This window comes from Lagenorhynchus albirostris, chromosome 19 (genome assembly GCF_949774975.1).
Source record: "Lagenorhynchus albirostris chromosome 19, mLagAlb1.1, whole genome shotgun sequence".
Classification (NCBI taxonomy): domain Eukaryota; kingdom Metazoa; phylum Chordata; class Mammalia; order Artiodactyla; family Delphinidae; genus Lagenorhynchus; species Lagenorhynchus albirostris.
This window is the reverse complement of record NC_083113.1, coordinates 41,792,421-41,815,867: the sequence shown is the minus strand read 5'-3', so window position 1 is coordinate 41,815,867 and position 23,447 is coordinate 41,792,421. Positions and strand designations below refer to the sequence as shown.

The 23,447-nt window shown below is 41.9% G+C and overlaps 1 protein-coding gene across 3 annotated transcripts in view; it reads right to left on the bottom strand.

The window, feature by feature from the left end:
• CTCF (CCCTC-binding factor) overlaps positions 1-23,447 on the bottom strand; it is a 49,750-nt gene that overhangs the window by 3,230 nt on the left and 23,073 nt on the right. For all 3 annotated transcript variants that reach the window (XM_060130664.1, XM_060130662.1, XM_060130661.1), the window contains 8 exons: positions 16,727-17,516; positions 16,221-16,391; positions 13,139-13,272; positions 9,658-9,778; positions 8,918-9,067; positions 4,995-5,155; positions 4,283-4,465; positions 3,368-3,503 (listed from right to left, as the gene is read on the bottom strand). In XM_060130664.1, the coding sequence (XP_059986647.1) occupies positions 3,368-3,503; positions 4,283-4,465; positions 4,995-5,155; positions 8,918-9,067; positions 9,658-9,778; positions 13,139-13,272; positions 16,221-16,391; positions 16,727-17,507 (1,837 nt within the window). In that variant the 5' untranslated portion in view covers positions 17,508-17,516. The remainder of the gene's footprint in view (positions 1-3,367; positions 3,504-4,282; positions 4,466-4,994; positions 5,156-8,917; positions 9,068-9,657; positions 9,779-13,138; positions 13,273-16,220; positions 16,392-16,726; positions 17,517-23,447) is intronic.

Below are 23,447 nucleotides of genomic sequence, written 5' to 3'. Positions count from 1 at the left end.
CAAATCAACCCAAATACTATTATTCATATTTTATGTGGACTGGATATTACTTTTTTCTCTAAGCTTCAGATATCAGAATATTGAGTTTTGAATTCTTAGAGGCAACTCCACAATATGCCAGTTATATTAAAAAAACCCACAAATGGTGTTCTAAGTTGAAAATGAAACAAATGTTCCCTCTACCTACTACACAAGGATAAAGCAGGACACTAAGCCTGATATGGACCCCTGAAGAGTGGTAGAAGGTGTGCATGCATGTCTGTGTGTATGAAGTTCTTGAAGCACCGTGAGGTCCTATTTACTAGGAAAAGCATAAGGCCAAGTTTTGGGATTTAATTTAATTCCCAGCTGTTCCAAACCTAACAGGTCATTCTTAACTCCCTTACCTTCTCCCGACTGCCATTATCACATAAAAGGAGAGGGAACTACTATAGAAAGAACACTGACGAGGAGCCTGATAATATGGCTTTCAGTCTCAGATCTCCTAAGTGTGTGACCTGGGACCATGACCACACTGAACCTCAGTTTCCTTGTGTAATCTCTAAAGCACTCCCAAGGATCACAAGGACTGAGATAATGTCTGTAATCGTGCTCTGTAACTTACATTCTACTACATAATCACAGTTGATTTTTACACTGTACATCACAGTTTAAAAATTCTCCATTATTCCATTTAGGCTTCATTAAGTAAGAGATATTACCCTCATTTTATAGAAATAGAGAGAAGCTAAGTGATTTGTAAGGCACAACTAACCACAGTTTGGGGCTGTTCTGCTGCCCACACCTATAGGCAACCAAAGAGTTCTTGCTACCCCTCCCCCCATTGCCAAGGCACAAAATGTACCCCGTCTGCCTTCCTCCAAGAAATGCAGGTTACAAGCACATTCTCTTTCTCTAGCACCAAATGTTTAAATTTAGAAGTCTGTGGGTAAATGCCTGATCTTCAGGACAAAATGCCTTATTTGCCAAGTGACTGAAATCCTAAGTGAAAATGTGGGGAACGTACTGGTACGTGGCAGAGTGTCAAGGACGACACGCTTTCCTGCTGAAGTTATTCAAGCCCCCTATTGCCTAAGTTGGCCCAATGCCTAGAAAATTAAACAAATTCAGTCAGAATTGGGGGAAAAAGCACACAAAGAAGGTTAATAGGGTCAAAGGCTTATTGGCTGGGAGAGACTTTGGCAAAAAGCCTTTGAAAATAGCAGTAGACTCTGCTGGTCAATTTCTGCCGATGGCCAACAGGCAGAACTTCTGGGAGGGAACAAATATGACTGTGTGGCCTTCACCAGCCCAGAAATTCTGGGATAAAGAGACACTAGGGAGCTTCCCTGGTGGCGCAGTGGTTAAGAGTCCGCCTGCCGATGCAGGGGACGCGGGTTCATGCCCCAGTCTGGGAGGATCCCACATGCCGCGAAGCGGCTAGGCCCGTGAGCCATGGCCGCTGAGCCTGCGCGTCTGGAGCCTGTGCTCCGCAACTGGAGAGGCCACAACAGTGAGAGGCCCACGTACCGCAAAAAAAAAAAAAGAGAGACACTAGGTATGAGGTCCAAAACCAAACACTGTGCTGTACAAACCAGCAGTGCAGAAGACAAAAGGAGGAACTGTAGAAACCTATTAGGAACTGTCAAACTCTGCAGGTGAAAGATGCTTCTGGTAAAGTACAATTAGAGAATAGAACTGGTCTTGTTGGGAGATGAACCACAGAAATGAACAGGGAAGAACCATAAGAAAAAAGGGTATGGGACAATGTCTGTGAGTAGGAGGCTCTGCAACGAAGAGCAACTACAGGTATCCTGAAGCTCAAGGTTATCTGTGGATCTCTGCTGGTACTTGAGGCCCTCTGACATTCCTTGGCACCTCCCAACAGTCCACTCAATTTCTTAGGCAAACAAAGGGATCCCACAAAATTCTCAGTAGAGAGTGATGCGCTTTATAAAAATTAAGCAAAGTGACATTTTAAAAGAGGCATTCACTTAAAACCGAGTAAATGAAGATATTGCTTAAAATAGATTTTCTACTAAAAAAGGCAGCAAAAAATAAACTACTCTTATGCTTAGATGAATATTCTCCCAGAAACAGTTAAAGTTCTGAATAGAAAAGTGAAGTCTTTATTAAGATAAAAAAACAAAAGGGACTTTGTTATAGATTTAAGTATTAAAAACCTAGTACTGGGGCTTCCCTGGTGGCGCAGTGGTTGAGAGTCCGCCTGCCGATGCAGGGGACACAGGTTCGTGCCCCGGTCCAGGAAGATCCCACATGCCGCGGAGCGGCTGGGCCCATGAGCCATGGCCGCTGAGCCTGCGCGTCCGGAGCCTGTGCTCCGCAACGGGAGAGGCCACAGCAGTGAGAGGCCCGTGTACCGCAAACAAACAAACAAACAACAAAAAAAACCCTAGTACTTTCATGAACAAGTTTGATAATAAAACCAAAAGTAACATAAGTTCTTTAACACATTTTCAGAAATTTCATTTCCTTCCCCACTATTTCTACTGACAAGCAATGCAGAAGACAAAATGAGAACTCCTTAGAAATACATTAGGCATCATCTATAAGTGCATTCTCCAAAACAAAACCCCTCTACATCCTTTTCCACAAAAACCTTAAATCTTTAAGTCACAGATGTGACTTCTTAACTGGCTGCCAGTAGCCCAAGTATCCACATTATAAAACCTAACACTATGGAATAAGTTTGTATAATCAAACGTGATTCCTACATTACCAACACCTTTGTTTGCCACCCCTTTCATGAGTCTAGCACCACAACGCATATACTTTCTGTCTGGATTTCATGACTAACACCCCAAAGAACATCAATGGTAGGAAAATAAGCAAAGTTTTAAATTATAAATGGAGAGATTAAGGTAGGAAGAGAAAGGCTGACCTTCATGGATTTGATCAACACATCTCAAGGCTAGGCTGACACAGGCAGTCAAACCAGAAGTTGGTCAGGATGCTTAAGCAACCTTCTTCATGTCCATTAGATTCACTGCTCAAATCTAGACCAGCTTCCTAAATGTAAAAGCTATGAACATAGAAAAGAAACTCTGCTGGCCTTAGAATATCACTAATCTGAGTAAATTGAGTAAAGATATTAATTTTGCTTCGGCTTTAACTGAACATAATATATAATATCTTATCAAGCAATGGAATGCCATGAGGAAAAAAAAAGAAAAAAAAAAGAAAATTTGCTCCAGGGATAAACTAACTGCTGTTGTAAATATATACACACATCAGGAAGATTAGAGGTTTAAAGGAAGTATGAGAGACTGGCTTATCTCTGTAACCCAGCATGTCCATATGTAAATACACTGGAAACTCTGCACCAAAACCTGCCATGTATAACTAACTCAAGAAACAAGTTACTTACCACTGTCAGAGGAGTCTTCCTTTTTAGAGCGCATCTTTCTTTTCCTTCCACGTTTACTCTTCTTCGTTTCTCCTCCATTTTCCCCTTCTACACCATCTGGACCAGCACAATTATCAGCATGTCTTGCCATGGTATTCTAACAAAAGGAACAAAACCCTCTTTCACATTACTAAAAAAGGTAAGATTAAAATTGGAAGTTCTCTTTTAGTTTAATAAAAAAAACAACCGGGGGGCAGCGGGTGTTGGGGGGGGAATCCTATTAAGTCTCAATGTTCTAGTATCTGCTAAATGTGTCCTGAACATACTCTCCCCATCAGAGGAAATGGTCTCCATCTGGAGGGGGCAGGGAGAGAGACAAGGGTGGGCAAGAGAGGAGAGTTGCTCAGAAGATGAGGTTGGATCCTCTGAGCAGGGGAGAATCAGACCAACCTCCCTGTCCTGTGCAGACCTGACAAACATGGCCCTAAGTGAAGATCCAGGACAGAACTGTTAAAAAAAAAAAAGTACTGAGTTCCCAGGACTTCCCTGGTGGTCCAGTGGCTAAGATTCCACACTCCCAAAACAGGGGGCCTGGGTTCGATCCCTGGTTAGGGAACTAGATCCTACATGCCACAACTAAGAGTTCACATGATGCACCTAAAGAGCCCACATGCTGCAACAAAGATCCTGCAGGCCACAACTAAGACCTGGTGCGGCCAAATAAATAAATAAATAAAAATATACTGAGTTCCCCATCAGTGGAAGGGTTCACACATGGACAGAAAACCTCAAGATGGGGATGACTGACCCTTTTCCAAATGACAGTTCATCTCTATATTTATAAGCTCAGTGGAAAAAACTGCCCTGCTTTGCAGTGGAAGCTCAAGAACGTGGTATCAAGAACTGTAAGACAGGAAGTAAAGTTCTGACTCTTACCCGGCGTGTAAATGTTTTCCCACACTTAGAACAGACGAAGGCCGCGGGGACAAAGTTGGGGTCATGATAGCGTTTGAAGTGCATGTCAAGGAGCTGTTTCTGGCGGAAGGTCTTGTCGCAGTGGCTGCAGGCATAAGGCTTCTCCCCGGTGTGGGTGCGCTTATGCATGATCATGTGCCTCTCCTGAAAGAAAGTGGGGTGGGGAAGGTCTCAGAGCCTGTCCTAGGGCTGCTACCTCAGCCACCATCTGTGTGCGTGTAGCTGACAAGACCTTTCTCTCCCAAGGGTCTAGGCTCAAAGCTGCTTATTGAGAGGATAAAGTTAACCATACTGGGGTACAAAACTGCTTCCCCAAATCCTAGGACAGATACGCTCACTCCTGCTGGGCTGCTTCTGTAGATCACTCCCAAGCATCAGGCCCCAGAACCAGATTCTTCCCTTCTCTCAAGTCCGGGACTTACTTCCCATGGTTTTGAGAAAAGCTAGCAGTCTGCCTGGAGCAGGTGGAGGGTAGGGGAAGGTGTGACTGAATAAAACTGTCAGTTGGAACCAGACATGATACAATCGAGAAGCAGGACCTTCGGTGACAATCTCATAAACCACGTTTGAAAATATCCTTAAAAATAGTCACCATACAAGGTATATAAAAACCCCCTGATAAAACCTAACAATAATGGGACATCAACCGTTTTCTAACTATGAAAGGCTCTACCTGTCTGCAAGCGTAATCACACTGATCACACTTAAAGCGCTTCTCGTTCTTATGTGACTTCTGGTGCTGGATGAGGGCATAGCGCTCATGAAACACAGCATCGCAGTATCGGCATTTCTTGCCCTGCTCAATGTAGGAATGCTGCTTTCGCAAGTGGACACCTGAAAGCAAAATAGAAAGCACGGTCCAACTTGTGAAAACACAAACAAGCATTTCAAAGAGTTAAGAATACATTTCTTTCTGCTTCTTAAAGTAATTACTCTGGCTGTTATACAGAAAATGAATAAAAAGAATAACAGACGTGGGGAGACTAGTTGAGACGTTGAAACTGGATAGGTGAAAGAAGGTGGTGGTTTGGATAAAGGAGATGGCAGTGGGTACGGAGGGAAGGAGAAGAACTAAGAGTGATGAGAGACCTAAGAAGTTGAATCAACAGGATTGAGTGACTGGCCAGAGAGTGAGGAAGAGAAAGGTGGGTATCAGGAATGACCTCCAGGTTTCTGGCTTGGAAAACTGAGCAGATGGTGGGGCCATTTACTGAGACAAGGAATAGTGGAACAAGGCTGAAGCCCAAGCTGTGTTTATCTCTGGGGCAAGGGAGTAAAGGGCTTTTAGACCTTCAGTTTTGGACATGTTGAAGTTGAAATGCCAATGATATCAAGTAGGGATAGGGATGGCAAGGAATAGATGGGTACATAAGCCTAAATCAGAGGACAGATTTGGAGCAGGATTTGAGTGAGACCAAGAGAACTGATGAAATCACTAAGGCAAAGAAAGAAACAGTATGGGTCATGCCTTAAGAAACCTAACAGTTAAGGCCAGTGAGAGGAAAAAGGATTAAAACAAGAGAAGGCTGAGAAGGAACAGTCAGAGAAATCAGAAGAAAACCAACAGGATGTAGTGCCATGAAAGCCAAAGGAAGACAGCGTTTTAAGGAGGAGGGTGCAGCCCGCTATGAATAATGATGCTAAGAGATCAAGGCAGATGGGGGAGTTGAACGTTTCCTGCATTCTGCAATGTGGGGTCACTGGTGATCTTAGTCAGTCACTTTATAGAGTGATGGGTATAAGCCAGATGGGAAGGAAACTAGAAGCTGAGGAAGAGAGGGCTGTGAGGGATATAACTCTTCATGAGCATTGGCTAGAAAGGAAACAAGAGTTAAACCTAGAAGGGAAAGACTTTTTTTAAAAAAAGACAAGAGAGATGAAAGCACATTTGGAGTTGAGGCGAAAGATTAAGGAGTGAGAACATGAAAATGAAGGTAAAGATGCGATACCTGACCACGGAAAGGCTGCCAAGAACACAGGAGAGTGGGATCAGGGCAAAGGGACAGGCCACAGACAAGAAGAGTGACACAAACTCTCTAGTAGCAGATGGGGAAAGAGGATGAATGCAGGTAGATTTACACATCTGATAACAGGAAATGTGAAGTTTCAACCTGTTGCCTTTATTTTTTTGTGAAGTAGGAAAAGAGGTTACATACTGAGACCACGGAGGCAAAGAGAAAAGGGAAGGAAGATCAGAGGTTTAAAGAAAGTTAACAATGATTTATTCTACTCTGTCATGGAACCTCCCACATCGCAGGCACCCAAACATTTGTGGAATGAATGAATGAATGGACAAACTCGCTGAGGAGAATGCGAGCACAATTGATGAGGACAAACAGCTGGATTATTCAGGAGCCCAGCTGCATTTGGGATCATGAATTTATGGTGCTACCAATCTGCTCAATCAAGGTGATATCACATCAAACTTAAAGAGGGCCAATTCTGGGGAATGGAAATAAGGTAGGGGAAAGGGATGGCTCACTTTTAACTCTCTACACATGTTCACTATATGAAGGCCTTTTATACACACATATATTATTCCAAATAATTTTTAGGCCTCAACTTTCCCCTTCTGGTCCTCAGATAGAGACTTAATAGTTAAAGACTTTCTTTCATACATTCTTATTAAATACTTACAATTATGATTCTGTAAAGTAGGAATTATTCTTATACCTCAGTTAAAAAAAAAAGACTTCGAGCAGTAAGTATTTGAAGGTGAATCTTGACTCTGGTAGGTCTGTCAAGATTCTCCATGCTTTCCTGTGTCCCAAAAATGATGAATCTTAATTATTGAATATTAGTGTGAAATCAGACCTGCTTTGGGGAACACAAACTTGTTTGGGAATAGTTTTGGGAGATAACTATTATTTGACAGCTCCTAGGCAATTAAGTGCCTCATAAAGAACTTGTTATGCAGGGTCTAAGGGGTTTCATGCAAGTATAAAACACTCAAGGTTTTTATTCGCATCATGAAAGTGAGTAACTTAAAAAAAAAACTAAATAATTCAAACAGGGGCCTAACAGCTCACACACTGCCATGAGATATTACTGGTTTAGGTTTTAGTTTCTATACAGTGCGAACAGTAAAACTCTTTCATTTACCTGAGGACAGTACCTCTTAATTTTTTCTAACAAAGTCCTTTCAAGAGCAGAGTAGGATGAACACATGACCCACTGGATCTTACGTGGAGCCCAAAGTCCTCTACTTCAAGCTCACAGTTTAATCTTAAAAACGTTAGTCAGTCTACAGTTTGTTCAATATAGTCATATTAACGTAAAAATGTTTTAAGACACCAGCTCAATTGGATAACTTTACTCAAAACCTTCTGAGTATAACCAATGCTGCAGAAAGACAGGCCAAGTTTATGCTGTGGCTCAGTATGATCCTGATATGACCTGGGTACTTATGTACTCCCCTGTGTGAGAAACAGCTCTAGAGGGTTCGAGAGGACTCAAGTCCAGCTTTGCCACTCATAAGCTGTGTTGTGTAGCTTTGGTCAAGACATCTGTTCATCATCCATAAAGCTAGAATATACCTTGATGACTTCATATGGTAGTTGTGAAGATCAAATGAGTAAAGAAGTAAAATAAAAGTAAAAGACAACCTGGAAAGTACAATTTATCTAAGTTTATATTATTATTATTATTCAGGGAGCAATGAATTTTGGATAAACAACAGACTGGGACAATATTTTTATCTCTTTTAAATAATAAAAACGAAGGGATAAATCCAGGTGACCTTATCTTTAAGTATATGGGTCACAGTATGGGACTTCCCTGGTGGTGCAGTGGTTAAGAATCTGCATGCATGCCAATGCAGGGGACATGGTTCGAGCCCTGGTCCAGGAAGATCCCACATGCCGCAGAGCAACTAAGCCCGTGAGCCACAACTACTGAGCCTGAGCTCTAGAGCCCACAAGCCACAACTACCGAGCGTGCATGCCACAACTACTGAAGCCTGCATGCCTAGAGCCTGTGCTCCGCAACAAAAGAGGCCACTGCAATTAGGGGCCCACGCACCGCAACAAAGAGTAGCCCCCACTCGCTGCAACTAGAAAAAGCCTGCGCGCAGCAACGAAGACACAACGCAGCCACAAATAAATGAATAAATAGATAAATAAATTAATTTTTTTTAAAAAAGAATATGGGTCATACTAAAATTTCTACCACCAAACTCTGCCTCTATATAAACTCTAGTTTAATTATGCACAGATATATAGCTATCAACAAACCAATAAAAAGAGTCCCATTACCTAAAGTACAAATATTGTGAAAAAAACCTGAAGTCAACTGACCTTAGTTCGAATCATACTATGTCACTTCTCTATTTGGGGGCTTTAATTATACTGTTTTCTCTCATTACAGCTGCCATTAATTTATAGATGAGCTATAGTCAGGGAAGAATCTTGTAGCCTAGCTTCAGTTAAGAGAAAGAAGACAGAAGAAAGTATCACTAGCACCTAAGCAATGACTTTTATTAAACAGCAGGCCATTCACATTCACAAAACTTACATGAAGGAAGTAATTTGTGATCTCCATTATTCTCACAAATTTGTCAAAATATATTTTTCATTTGCCACTAGTTAATTTACTTACCCAAATCACTTTTTCGGGCTATGACAGTGTCACAGTGGGGACAGTGAAATTTGGCCACATTTTCTGTGTGCTTCTGTAAAATGTGCATCTTCATGGTACCACTTTGGGTAAACCGTGCATGACAAATATAACATTCATAAGGTTTTTCCCCTTAAAAGGAAATACAAAATGAACAACTTAGATGAAATAACTGAATACTATCATTTAATTGGAGGGTAATCCAGGTGGCAGATGTGCTAATCTACAGAGAATCTACAGTTCTTAATTTAGGAAGGATGAGGCTCAGGCCCACTGCCTGGCTCATGCCTATCTTCAGAGATGGAAAAGAAGTCCCAAACTATGGCCACCACCTCTGCTTTGCCCAGCTCTGCCACGGAGTCCTTCACATTTTAGTAAGAGTAGTTCCTACAGCAGTACTTACCTTTGGGGGAAAGCAGACGGGATGACAGGAGGACCTGCAAGATTTTCTTTTTAGGAAAAGAGAGTACTCTGGAAAACTGACAAGTTGGGTTACTTATGTAACCTACCCAGACTTCTTCTAACAGTAAAAACTTTCCATTCTCCAATGTATATTCAGAGCAATGAACTCCAAGGATATGCCAGAGAAGCATTTATCAATTATATACTACTCTCATGCCAGCTTCCATTCGGGTAACTAATAGGGGCATGTGGTGGTTCACAGGGTCCCACGGGATCCACTAAAAAGCGGTTCATTAATACGAGGAAGGGAGAAGTCCTACCTGAATGGGTTCTCATGTGCCTTTTCAGCTTGTATGTGTCCCTGCTGGCGTAACTGCATAAGCTGCACTGGAAAGGACGCTCTCCAGTGTGAGAGCGAATGTGACGTTTTAATTTGCTGACCTGAAACACAAAAGCAACCGAACCTCTTAAACTTTCGTTAACATAGATTGTGACATGAGAATACTGTGGGTCAGGCACAAAAGCTTATTTTTTGGACACTGCAGTTCATAATACAGAAGAAGTCTAAAAGACAGTATTTCTTCCTCCTCATTATTTCTAACTGTTGCCTCTCAAATCCCTATCATAATCCAAGGGAAAAGGGTAAAATGGATAGGGGCATAGATGAGTCAAGATGGGCTATTATTAACTGTTAGGCTGGGTGATAGGCACATGGGGGTATATTATACTAGTCTATCTACTTCTACATATGTTTGAAATTTTCCATAATAGTTTAAAAATAATCCATGTTTATTTATGGATCAATTTTCTAACAAATTTTGAATCCAAGTTAATAAATGCATTAATTCCCTTAAGTCTCTCTTCCTATCATCAGCACTTCCCTAACAGACCAGGCACCAGGGGCCTCTCACCTTCCTCACTATGAACTTATGCTTTTCATCTTTCATTAAGTACCTTTCCAACAGAACAGTGACTTTCAAACTTGACTCTAAGAAGTGTTTTGAACACTAATGTTTCCTTTGAAAATTTTAAAAAGTGTTCCAATTTTTACATTAAAATCTCCCTGTATTTCTAAGTGCTATAGTCAAATTCCACACACTGTAAGGCTAAAGAATGGTCCCAACAGCATTACTGAATAATTCTCTTTCCAAAACTTGCCTATTTATCATATATTAAATTCCTATATACACAAGGATCTATTCTTTTTCAACAATTTGTTTATTCCTGCTCCAATATCACAGTCTTCATTTACCATATAGTTTTCAAACAGCCAATAGCACAAGCCCCTCATTCTTTTTTTTGTTTTTTAAATTTATTTATTCATTTATTTATGGCTGCGTTGGGTCTTCATTGCTGTGTGTGGGCTTTCTCTAGTTGTGGCGAGTGGGGGCTACTCTTCGTTGTGGTGTGCAGGCTTCTCATTGCGGTGGCTTCTCTTGTGGAGCATGGGCTCTAGGTGCACAGGCTTCAGTAGTTGTGGCACGTGGGCTCAGTAGTTGTGGCTCATGGGATCTAGAGCGCAGGCTCAGTAGTTGTGGTGCACAGACTTAGTTGCTCCACGGCATGTGGGATCTCCCCAGACCAGGGCTCAAACCCGTGTCCCATGCATTGGCAGGTGGATTCTTAACCACTGAGCCACCAGGGAAGCCCAAGCCCCTCATTCGTTTTTCAAAATTTTCTTAGTCATTCATATTTACTCTTCCAGCTGAAATTTAGAATCAAGCTGAAATGTGTATTTATTTATGTCCTTTGGAAAAATGTGAGACGTTTTCCTCTTACAGGTAGGTATCAGATGTTTTTTGCTGTTCAGTTTATCCCTAGGTCATTTTATTGCTGTTAAGAGTTTGAACCTGTTTCCTACTATTGATATTGTATAAATAAGTCACTGATTCTTGTGTATTTATCTTGGATCTGACCACCCAAATGAACTCTTACTGCTTTAGGTTTTTCAGCCAATATTCTTGAATTTTCTATGTAAGCAAATATGTCTGCAAGACATGACAGTTTTGTCTTTCCATTTATAATTCATTTATTATTTTATACTATTAGCTAGGATTTCCAATACAATGTTGAAATGGTAACAGTAGGAATGGAAATCTTGTTCCAAAGTTTAATGGGAATACTTCCAGTGTTTCAGAGTTAATTAGGCTGGGTTTACTATAGGTTTCCAGTATATACTCCTTATAATAAATTTTTTTTTTTTTTGGCTGCATTGGGTCTTCGTTGCTGCACGGGCTTTCTCTAGTTGCAGCGAGTGGGGGCTGCTCTTTGTTGCAGTGTGCAGACTTAGTTGCTCTGCGGCATGTGGGATCTCCCTGGACCAGGGCTGAACCAGTGTTCCCTGCATTGGCAGGCAGATTCTTAACCACTGCGCCACCAGGGAAGTCCCTAAAGATATTTTTTTCTACTCTTGACTTGCTAGAACTCTAAACAGTAATAAGTATTAAATTTTATGATTTTTCAATAACCTATAGAAATGATATGGTTTTTCTTTAATCTCTCAGTGTAGTACAAACCAATAATATCCTAATGCTGAATTATTCTTGCATTTTAGATACATTCTATTTAGTAACCACTTATTTTTTAAATCTATTACCAAATTTTGTTTGTTAATTCACTTAGAATTTTGGTTTTCCTGTGAGAAACAGAAACAGTTTTCTTTTGGAAGTATCCTTATCCAGTTTTGGTAACAGCGTAGCCTCAAATAATAAAGGTGATAAATAAAGCAAGCAAGCAAGCTAGCTAGCTAGCTAGCTGATGGGCCTTAGTTGCAGCACGTAGGATCTTAGTTGTGGCACACAGGACCTTCATTATGGCACACAGGATCTTTTAGTTGCAGCATGTGGGATCTTTTAGTTGAAGCATGTGGGATCTTTTAGTTGAAGCATGTGGGATCTAGTTCCCTCACCAGGGATGGAGCCCAGGCCCCCTGCATTGGGAGCGCAGAATCTTAGCCACTGGAGCACTAGGGAAGTCCCTAAAATCTTCCATTTTGAAGTGCTCTTGGTATACTTACTCACTTCTTTGAAGTTTGGTAGAACTTGCCTGTAATAATATGTGGATCAGTGCTCTGTTTTATTAGATGATTTTTAAAAAATTAATCAATTAATTATATTTTGGCTGCATTGGATCTTTGTTGCTGCGTGTGGGCTTTCTCTAATTGTGGCGAGCGAGGGCTACTCTTCGTTGTAGTGCGCGGGCTTCTCATTGCAGTGGCTTCTCATTGCGGAGCACGGGCTCTACATGCGCGGGCTTCAGTAGTTGCAGCACACGGACTCAGTAGCTGCAGCACGTGGGCCCTAGAGTGCGCAGGCTTCAACAGTTGTGGCGTGTGGGCTCTAGAGCGCAGGCTCAGTAGTTGTGGCACATGGGCGCAGTTGCTCCAAGGCATGTGGGGTTGTGGTGGGTCTTCCTGAACCAGGGCTCGAACCTGTGTCCCCTGCATTGGCAGGCAGGTTCTTAACCACTGTGCCACCAGGGAAGTTCCTATTGCTCCTTTTTGTTTTTTTTTGGTTGCGGGTCTTAGTTGCGGCATGCATGTGGGATCTAGTTCCCTGACCAGGGATCGAACCTGGGCCTTATCCACTGCGCCACCAGGGAAGTCCCATTACTGCTCTTTTTTTAATGGGAAAACCTTTCACACTCATTACAGGTTTTTTTTTTTTTTGGTGGTAGGGAGGGGGAGTGCGAGTGTAGTAATCTAGCAAGATTTTCTATCTTGTATTAAGTCAGTATGAGGACAGTTCATGCTGGAATCATGATGATCTTCAGAGAGGAACCAACAAGGAGCTGAATACTCACTTCTACACTGGCGTAATCGCACATGGAACACTTAAATGGCTTCTCATGGGTGTGTTTGTAACGACGATGCCGCACCAATTCTCCACTAGTCACAAAGGCCATGTCGCAGTCTGGGCACTTGTGAGGACGAGTACCTAGAGAAAGGAGGGTATAAAAGAAAGACAAGATTAAGGGCACAGTTAATTACAGAGTTCAATGTGTGACACAACTGCTACATGAGGTTGGATCCTGGTCATCTCATCAACCCTCCCTGAGAGTAGCTCCAAAAACTATGGGTGAGCCCAGCTGACTTTACAACATTAACCCCAAAATATTAGAAACACATGCCAAACATTTAGTTTCTCTTAATTATCCATTTGAGTATGCTGCCTTTGAATACAAAATATTTTTTACCCCTATTTTGTGAATATTCTGGTCACTATGGATTAAAGGTTAACAGAAACACCATTCTGTTTCAACCCTTCTAAAAAATATACAACATCTTTAAACCTCAATTTTTATCAAGTACAGGCCACAGAATTAATAGTTATTTGATTCAAGATCCTTTTGCACATCAAATCTTACTGTTATTATGATTATACATATAGGGCCACTGGGCTGTCCATATTGACCAACTTTTTCTTTAAAAAAAATACAAATATAATAACATGTTTTCTGTATAAATTTGGTTTGATAAGGTATTCTAGAGATTTATCAAAGGCTTTATAAAGTAGTATTGCCTTTTATGTTATGTGATTTAAACAGATCATTTTCAAACATCAATATCTAATATTCTGTGATCTGAAAGTCAAATCATGGAATATTTAAATATTTTTATGAACTAATAATATACCCTCTATATTTGTTTTGTTTTTTCTTTCACTGAGATAATCTTACTGTTTTTAATATGTCTTCCCATAGTAGCCCCATAACATAACATTACTTTAGTAGATCTTCTCTAGCCACTTTATATTCTGAACACTGCACTGAAAATATCCTGTCCAGGTAATAATGATAATAAAGAGATAAAGCTGACAGTAGAACACAGTGCTACCTTCATAGGTTATTATTTAGAAACTAGGGAGTATCTGTAATTGTGGGCTGTGGGTAAGGGGTGAACAGCAAGGTAATCTCAAACACCAAAATCAAAGGCTACTTTTGAGAGTGGAATTAAGAAAAGTCACAATGTAATGAATGGGTCCAGCCATCTGCAGAAATGATTCTCCCAGAGATTGAGAAAACACTGGAGAGGGAAATGTGATTGGATATGATAGTAACTAGAAAGTTCCAAAGAATGTTCATTTGCTCAATTTGCTTCTTTACTACCACTGAGGATTAAGAGTGAAGGATAGAGTTCTTATCTATGAAAAATGTATAGTCTGGTGGTACAAATAGGTAAGTAAAACGACGACTAACAAGAGAAGGAAAGCAACATCCATTTCTATTAGGATGAGGTAAGTTGAAAACAAAGAATTTCCAATGTTTACCTAGTATTATCTAGGAGAGAGAAAGAGGCCTGCCTCTGGTAGACATAAGCATGGCAATTAGGAAAGAAGTGGACACTGCTGTGGGACAGGAGTTTTCATCGGGTTGACCCACATGACTGCCTACGTCCCTCTGCTCAAGGTCCATGGCTCACCAAGTCACCCTTCAATTGCTACAGCATCCTGACATAGGCAAAGGCGCCCCCTAGAATGCAATACGACTGCATCTAGAAAATAAAAAGGTATATTCCTCCACATAAACTGATTTTCTGATATGAATCTGACTCTTGAGGATTTGGTTAGTATGAATTAGTCCTGCCAAATCATTCCTGAATAACCAGACAGACTGAATTTCTTATTTTCAAAGCTGAGGACTAGACCATGACATGCAGCGCCCACATCAAGGCACTCCCGTTCTGGCAAGTCCTATAATGCGGCCAGCTGCTTTCATGTAGTCATATGCCCTTTCCCTAGGGTTTCAAACTACCAAATAAAAAATATTATTATCAAGTGTCTGGGTAGAAACTAGGTAGTTGGTGAAAAGTGACCAAGTCACATTAGCAAATATACTAATGCACAGTATACTGCTCATTGGCCAATCCCTACTTGATCACATTCATCAGACAAACAGCACATCAAATAAAAAATAAGAATCATCATATAAAACGAGGTGGAGAATCTGGATAGAGGAAAGCTATTCTGCATGAAGAACTAGGTGAAAGAAGTTTCTATTAGCACTTGCAGCCAAATGCCAACGCCAAAAGTATAAAGAGCCCAGAAGAGAGTCTAAAGAGAGCTTTAGCCCATAGTCTCTCCTCTTTAGTGACCCCAGAACATGACTGCAGCCAACATGAAGCTAATATTAGAGTATTAAGTATGTGTGGACCATGAATAAATAAATGTTTGAATTGCTGGAATGGTGCCTTAAATTTTCCATTCTGGGATTATGAATTATCTTCTTTGAGGTAAAACAACCAGAAACCATAGTTTTTACAAAGGTAGGATTTCATTTCTATTTCTAATGTTCTTCCTCATAATGCCTGGCAATTACTGCCTGGGAATTTAGGGGGGGTTAGTTTTTGTCATTGCTGTTAAAACCTTAGCAACACAGTGGTGATACCTTTGGGAAATATTATAGGTTAACTACCACAGAAAATCTTTTTCTGAATCACCATCCTTATAAAATTTAATTATTTTCCACTAAACTTTCTTTACATTTGCCTATAACTAAGTCCATCTGCTTACAATAAATCAAGATCACAAAGAGGGTACCATAAGAAAGAACAAAAATTCTTCCCACTCTTATTCCCACTGGAATCAGCTTAGATGATATTTAAAACCCAAGTTTAAACCTTTGCTATGCTGTAGCCCCCAACATTCTTTCTTTTTTTTTTTTTTGCGGTACGCGGGCCTCTCACTGTTGTGGCCTCTCCCGCTGCGGAGCACAGGCTCCGGACGCGCAGGCTCAGCGGCCATGGCTCACGGGCCCAGCCGCTCCGCGGCATGTGGGATCTTCCCGGACTGGGGCGCGAACCCATGTCCCCTGCATCGGCAGGCGGACTCTCAACCACTGTGCCACCAGGGAAGCCCCACCCCCAACATTCTTAACCAGCACCCACCTGTGTGTGTGTTAAGGTGATTCCTCAGAAGGGTGACTGTCCTGAATGCCCTGCCACAGAGATGGCACTTGTGTGGTCTCTCATCAGTGTGACTTTTCATGTGCCGATCCAAATTTGAACGCCGTGGACATGTGTAACTGCAAAGCTCACACTGGAATGTCTTCTTTACACCTATGTGCAAAATAAAACACTTACTTGTTGCAGGGTTTCAAAGTGTTAAGATTAATCCTAATCTTAAACTTCCACAAATATATTTCATTAGGCTTTTATAACTAAAGCCAACTAAGTCACACTGAGTTATAATTATCTCATGCCACTAATAGATTTACTTCTTTCTCTTCAGGACTTAAGAAGTACTCAATCTGGAAAAACTTCTTTTAGACTGGCGCCCACATCACAATCTTTAAAATAAATGCATTTAATGTAAAATAACCTGCACAGGCACTGTGTTATGTGCTTTATCCCGAAAAGGTTTTATGAGAGTATAATGGATAAACTCATTTTACCTTTCTTTTTAATTTTTGTTGGTTTTGGAGGCTTCATGTTACCAACCACTTTCTCTGCATTAACCTCTGACAGCAGACCCTCCTGCTGCTCTTCCTCAAAATCGTACACAGACACATCCACATCTTTGCCCTCCTCCGTGTAACGCAGTTTGCTCTTTTTGGTTTTCTTTGTTTTTTTGGCTGGTGGTTGATAGTCTGGGTCTTTTTGCCAACTAGGATCTTCCTGAGGCGGAAGTTCCCCTTGCTCTAGCGTCTCCACCTCTCCATTGGCCCCCACTTTTACCACTTGAAACCCTTCAGGCAAAGGTAAGGTGTGACATATCATGGGTTCACTTTCTGCAAGGCCCTCTTTAGACACTTCATTCTCATAAGCCCCCTGAAGTTCTTCTACTGAAGTGGTAGCAACAGGTACAGTCACGGGAACGGGTACTTGCACAAGCTGAAGTTCTCCTATGTTTATAGGCTGTTCCTCCATATTTACAACCTGCAAGGTTATAATCTGGGTATCGTCTACAGCAGCCTCTGCTTCTGGAGCAACTGCACCCTCCATTACTTCAGTCTTCATCTGAAGAAGGGTAGGATCCAGCTGTTCCATCATTACCATCTGTACACTGCTATTGACATCCTGGACCACCTCACCCCCATCAGTCTGGTTCTGGGGTAGGTGGCAAGCGTCCTCTTCTTGGCCCCCTTCCCGGCGTCTCTGGTAAGTCTTTCTCTCCTTTCCTTTAATGAAAGTTTCAGACTCTTCCACAATGGCTTCAACCGCCTCACCTTCCATTTCCCCTTCCTTTATTAAGGGAGAACACAGATTATTATATAAAATAAAATTTGCCTAATTGAAAACATATACATTTTAAACAAAAAAGACCCCTGATGAATGAATTAGGCACCAGTGGTTGTTAATATTACAAAAAGACACAACAGATATTATTTACCTCCTGATGGAAGAATGGAATACCACCTATGAAGCAGTCTTGTCAAACAAAACAAAAAAATCTGAAACGAATCAAGCCTCTAGATCCAACTACCAATTAACAGGAAACTGGTGACAGATGATATTAAATTATACTACAGGGATGAAATTCAGACTGAAGGAAACTGCAGGAATAACTACCCAGTTTCTTCTGCAAATAAATCACCAGGAGAAAAAAAAAAATGGGAAGGGTAGAGGGAGAACCTACAGATCAGTGGTTCTCAACCTGGGGTAACTATGCCTCCAAGAGACATCTGGCAAGGCCTGGACACATTTCTGGTTGTCACTACTGCGGCAGGTGTGCTACCAGTATCTAGTAGATGCTCTGGCAGAGGCCAGAGATGTTACTAAACATCCTGCTATGCACAGGTCAGTCCTCCACAGCAAAGAATGAATGGTCCCCAAAAATCAATAGTGCAGAGGTTGAGAAACTCTGATATAGACAAAAGAGGCCTAAGAGATACAGCAATCACAGTGTATGGATCCTGTTTGGATTCTGATTCAAACCAACAAATGGTTTAAAAAATTGCCACGAGGACTTCCCTGGTGGCACAGTGGATAAGAATCCACCTGCCAGTGCAGGGGACACAGGTTTGATCCCTGGTCTGGGAAGATCCCACATGCCGCAGAGCAACTAAGCCCGTGCACCACAACTACTGAGCCTGTGCTCTAGAGCCCACGTGCCACAGCTACTGAAGCCCATGCACCTAGAGCCACAAGAGTAGCCACCGCAAGGAGAAGCCTGCGCACCACAACGAAGAGTAGCCCCCGCTCGCCACAACTAGAGAAAGCTCGCACGCAGCAACTAAGACCCAACACAGCCCAAAATAAATAAAATGAAATCTTTTTTTTTTTTTTAAAGGGACTTCCCTGGTGGCACAGTGGTTAAGAGTCCACCTGCCAATGCAGGGGACATGGGTTCGAGCCCTGGTCCGGGAAGACCCCACATGCCACGGAGCAACTAAGCCTGTGCGCCGCAACTACTGAGCCTACGCTCTAGAGCCTGTGCTCCGCGACAAGAAGCCCACACACCGCAACAAAGAGTAGCCCCCGCTCGTAGCAACGAAGACCCAACGCAGCCAAAAATAAAGAAATAAATTTATTAAAAAAGAAAAAAGCCACAAGACAATGAGATTCAACTCTGACTGGATATTTGTTATTAAAGAGTTATTCACAAAACTGGTTTAAATCTTACACATTTCTTATATCTGGCAGAGGACCTCACTGTTTTTAGCTAAATTCTCCCTTAGAAAACAAGCCACCAGAGTTTTTTTTGGAGCCAAAATCAGAACTTGGATCCAGACTCCAATAGTCCTGCTTGTAGCTACACACACCGCTACCTCCTGTCTCATACCATCAACTTGACATTCATGTATCTCTCTTGTCTGTAAGACCATGAGTTCCTTGAGGACAGAGACCATGAAAACAAGTAGTTTTTAACTCTTGAGCACTACGCCCAGGTTGGTAAGAACACAATAAATGCTAACTGAATATATAAAAGAAAACAGAAAAAAAAAATCAGTTTTTTTCTGATTCACAGTTTCTGGCTCTTATGTCTTGTGAGTGCTGAGAGTACCCAGATACCTAAGAATAAAATGAGTTTGATCAATTATGTAATTCATATCAATAATCTGACTTAATAAAACTGACAAATAGATAAAAGGTTAATTCAAAATTAAAATTTAAAGTGTTTTGTATTCTTGCCCTCGTCTCAAACAAAGCTTTTGCTACTTCTATTAGACACATGTTTCTTCAATTCAGGTACCTTAACACTGTCCATACTAGCAGTCAGAGAAGGCTCTCTAAGTCAGGACCACCTGTAAAGCAGTACAAAGACTAAGACTATGCAGGCCTGGTCCTGCATTCTAGGAGTATTGTCTAACAAAAAAGACAGAATAGGTACAATGGATCAAGGTAAAAGTGGTAGGTTTGGAGAACCCTACATAACCAGGTGTGAGATCAAGATGGGCAGGATCTTGATCAACCCTACATAACCAGGTGTGAGATCAAGATGGGCAGGATATTTAAAGACAGCATGGTGTGTGTGCACACACACAAATTTTGCAGGGGAGGGGGTCCCTACGTAGAAAAAATTGGTTATGAGAAAGAATAAAACAGTTAAAGAAAAAAAGACTTAAAAAGCACAGGATAAGGCTTCCCTGGTGGTGCAGTGGTTGAGAGTCCGCCTGCCGATGCAGGGGACACGGGTTCGTGGCCCGGTCCGGGAAGATCCCACATGCCGCGGAGCGGCTGGGCCCATGAGCCATGGCCGCTGAGCCTGCACTTCCGGAGCCTGTGCTCCGCAACCGGAGAGGCCACAACAGTGAGAGGCCTGCGTACCTCAAAAAAAAAAAAAAAAAAAAAAAGGTACAGGACAGAGGAAAGGGTAGAAAGAGATAGAAGAAAGATGTACTGGTTGTGGCCATAGATTGGACGGTCTTGAATGACAAAATATTAAGACCATACTCATTTGGCTGTCAATGGGAAATCACATATGCTTTCTTTCTTTCTTTCCTTTTTAAAATTTTATTTATTTTATTTTTGGCCGCATTGGGTCTTTGTTACTGCGTATGGGCTTCCTCTAGTTGCAGCGAGTGGAGGCTACTCTTCATTGTGGTGCACGGGCTTCTCATTGCGGTGGCTTCTCTTGTCGCAGAGCACAGGCTCTAGGCACGTGGGCTTCAGTAGTTGTGGCACATGGGCTTAGTTGCTCTGCGGCATGTGGGATCTTCCCGGACCAGGGCTCGAACCCACGTCGCCTGCACTGGCAGGGGGATTCTTAACCACTGTGCCACCAGGGAAGTCCCACATACGCTTTCTGAGCAGGGGAAATTAAGATTTACTTGGTTCATAAAGAATAGTGCTTGATTTCTTCAACAAAGTGTATCCATATTTTTCCAAAAGGGAAAGATGCATGATACATATAATGCCCTCTGGCTTTCAAGGCCCTTCAGTATCTGACCCCAGATAACCTATTCAGATTCATGACTTGTTGGTCTTTAGCCATTACTTTTCCCTGTATGTGTCTGCTGATAAAACAACCACACTATTATGCACTTAAAATTTTTCTCAAAATGATCCATTTCTCCAGTTGGCTTGTTAAAGCTCTTTGAGGGCAAAAGCCAGGCTTGAAGCAACCTACATATTTGGACAGACTCAGCAAACCTCACCATCTGCATGGAACGAAAACCAAGGCTAATGGAAAACCTTGTGGGTTGTTGGGTTGTCCTGATTTGTTCTGCCATTACCTGCTTTCATTAGTCCCTTATTCTCAACAACCAAGAGTATATATACTACTGATACAATGCTCAGTGCAAAGATCTCTTACAATCTGTTCCATTAACAGCAAAGACAAATATAACAAAATGTTACCGCAGAACATGAGGGTCAATGGACATTTGTGAAGTGCTTTATAATTTGCCTGTAAATAAAAAATGTCTGAGCATCAATGTGCTAGCATTTTTATAAGATCTTATTTATATTTCTGATCACTAAAGACTACTTGAGCCAAGATCCTAACTATAATTACTTTTATATAACCAATACTGTTCAGATGGATTTGTCTCGGGACAGGAATGTTCTATACTGGCACTATCCAATAGAAGTATAATGGAAGCCACAAAAGTGAGCCACATATGTACCATTAAAAAATTTCCAGGGACTTCCCTGGTAGCACAGTGGTTGAGAATCCGCCTGCCAATGCAGGGGACACGCGTTTGATCCCTGGTCCGGGAAGATCCCACATGCTGTGGAGCAACTAAGCCCGTGCACCACAACTACTGAGCCTGCACTCTAGAACCTGTGAGCCACAACCACTGAGCCCGCGTGCCACAACTACTGAAGCCTGCGCGCCTGCAGCCCGCGCTCCGCAACAAGAGAAACCACTGCAATGAGAAGCCCACGCACCACAATGGAGAGTAGCCCCCGCTTGAGACAACTAGAGAAAGCCTGTAAGCAGCAACAAAGACCCAACACCACCAAAAATAAAAACAAATTAAAAAAAAAAAATTTTTCTAGTAGCCATATTTAACAAGAAACAGGTAAAATTAATTTTAGTAATCTATTTTATTTAACCCAGTATGTCCAAAATATTATCATTTCAAGATGAAATCAATATAAAAAATTGAGATATTATATATTCTTTCTTCATAAGCCTCTGAAATCTGGTATATATTTTATAGTACACCTCAATCTGAACTAGTCACACTGTAAGTTCTCAACAGCCACATGTGGTTAAGGGCTACTGTACTGGACAGCACAGTTTATACCTCTGTTATTCAAAGTATGATCTGAGGACCAGCAGCGTTGGCTTAACCTTGGAACTTGTTAGAAACACAGAACTTCAGGCTCCACTCTTGACCCACAGAATCAGAATTTGCAACTTAATAGATCCCTAAGTGGTGTCATATATTAAAGTTTGAGATGTACTACTTTATACCATTACTCATCTCACATTTTTTTTTTTTGCGGTATGCGGGCCCCTCACTTTTGTGGCCTCTCCCGTTGCGGAGCACAGGCTCTGGACTCCCGGGCTCAGCGGCCATGGCTCCCGGGCCCAGCTGCTCCGTGGCATGTGGGATCTTCCCGGACCGGGGCACGAACCCGTGTCCCCTGCATTAGCAGGCGGACTCCCAAACACTGCGCCACCAGGGAAGCCCTCACATCTTTTCTTTTTTTTTTTTTTTTTTTTTATGGTACGCGGGCCTCTCACTGTTGTGGCCTCTCCCGTTGCGGAGCACAGGCTCCTGACGCGCAGGCTCAGCAGCCATGGCTCAGGGGCCTAGCCGCTCCACGGCATGTGGGATCTTCCCAGACCGGGCACGAACCCGTATCCCCTGCATCGGCAGGCGGACTCTCAACCACTGCGCCACCAGGGAAGTCCCCTCACATCTTTTGAAAAAGCATTTTCCAGGCCATGAAGGTCTGAAATTAGTACCCCAGCAAAGATAGTAACTTCAATGTTGGAGTTAGGAACAGAGAAAAAGCCCCATCCACCTTGGAAACAGTCTTGGAAAAGTATCAAAGGACAAAAAAATTCACAAGCTGTAAATGCTACTGCTAGCCCTGCCACAGAATCACTACATAATCCCAGGCTATTTAGATATCCTCAATAATAAAACCGGTAGAGGGACTTCCCTGGTGGCGCAGTAGTTAAGAATCCGCCTTCCAATGCAGGGGATGTGGGTTCGATCCCTGGTCAGGGAACTAGATCCCACATGCATGCTGCAACTAAGAGCTTGCACGCCACAACTCAGGAGCCCGTGAGCCACAACTAAGGAGTCTGAGAGCCTCAACTAAGTAGGCTGCCTGCCAAAACTAAGACCTGGCGCAACCAAAATAAATTAAAAAAAAAAAGTGGAGGAAAAACATTTAATCTCTGAGCTCTGTGACATTTTGTAGCACACAACAATTTGAAGAACACAGAAAAATCCATGTTGTCTCTGCCATGAATTTGAGAACTTAAAATATTAGAAATTGCTTTTAATAACCAAGTACAACCTAAAAGAGGTTACGGAATTATAAACCAGGTGAAAAAGAATTGGTACAAAGGAATACAAATTGAAACCAACTGTGCTGCCAGGGGGTTGAGCTGACAAGAGTGTTCTCTCACTGTGAAAAAACACATGGCACAAGGTCCATGAACATCAGCATCTATTCAGGGTCTTAAAGTAGTAGGTTCTATTTTCACAAAGAAAAATCAGACACAAAGTAGCAAGCCACCAGCCTCGCCCATACACTGCTTGG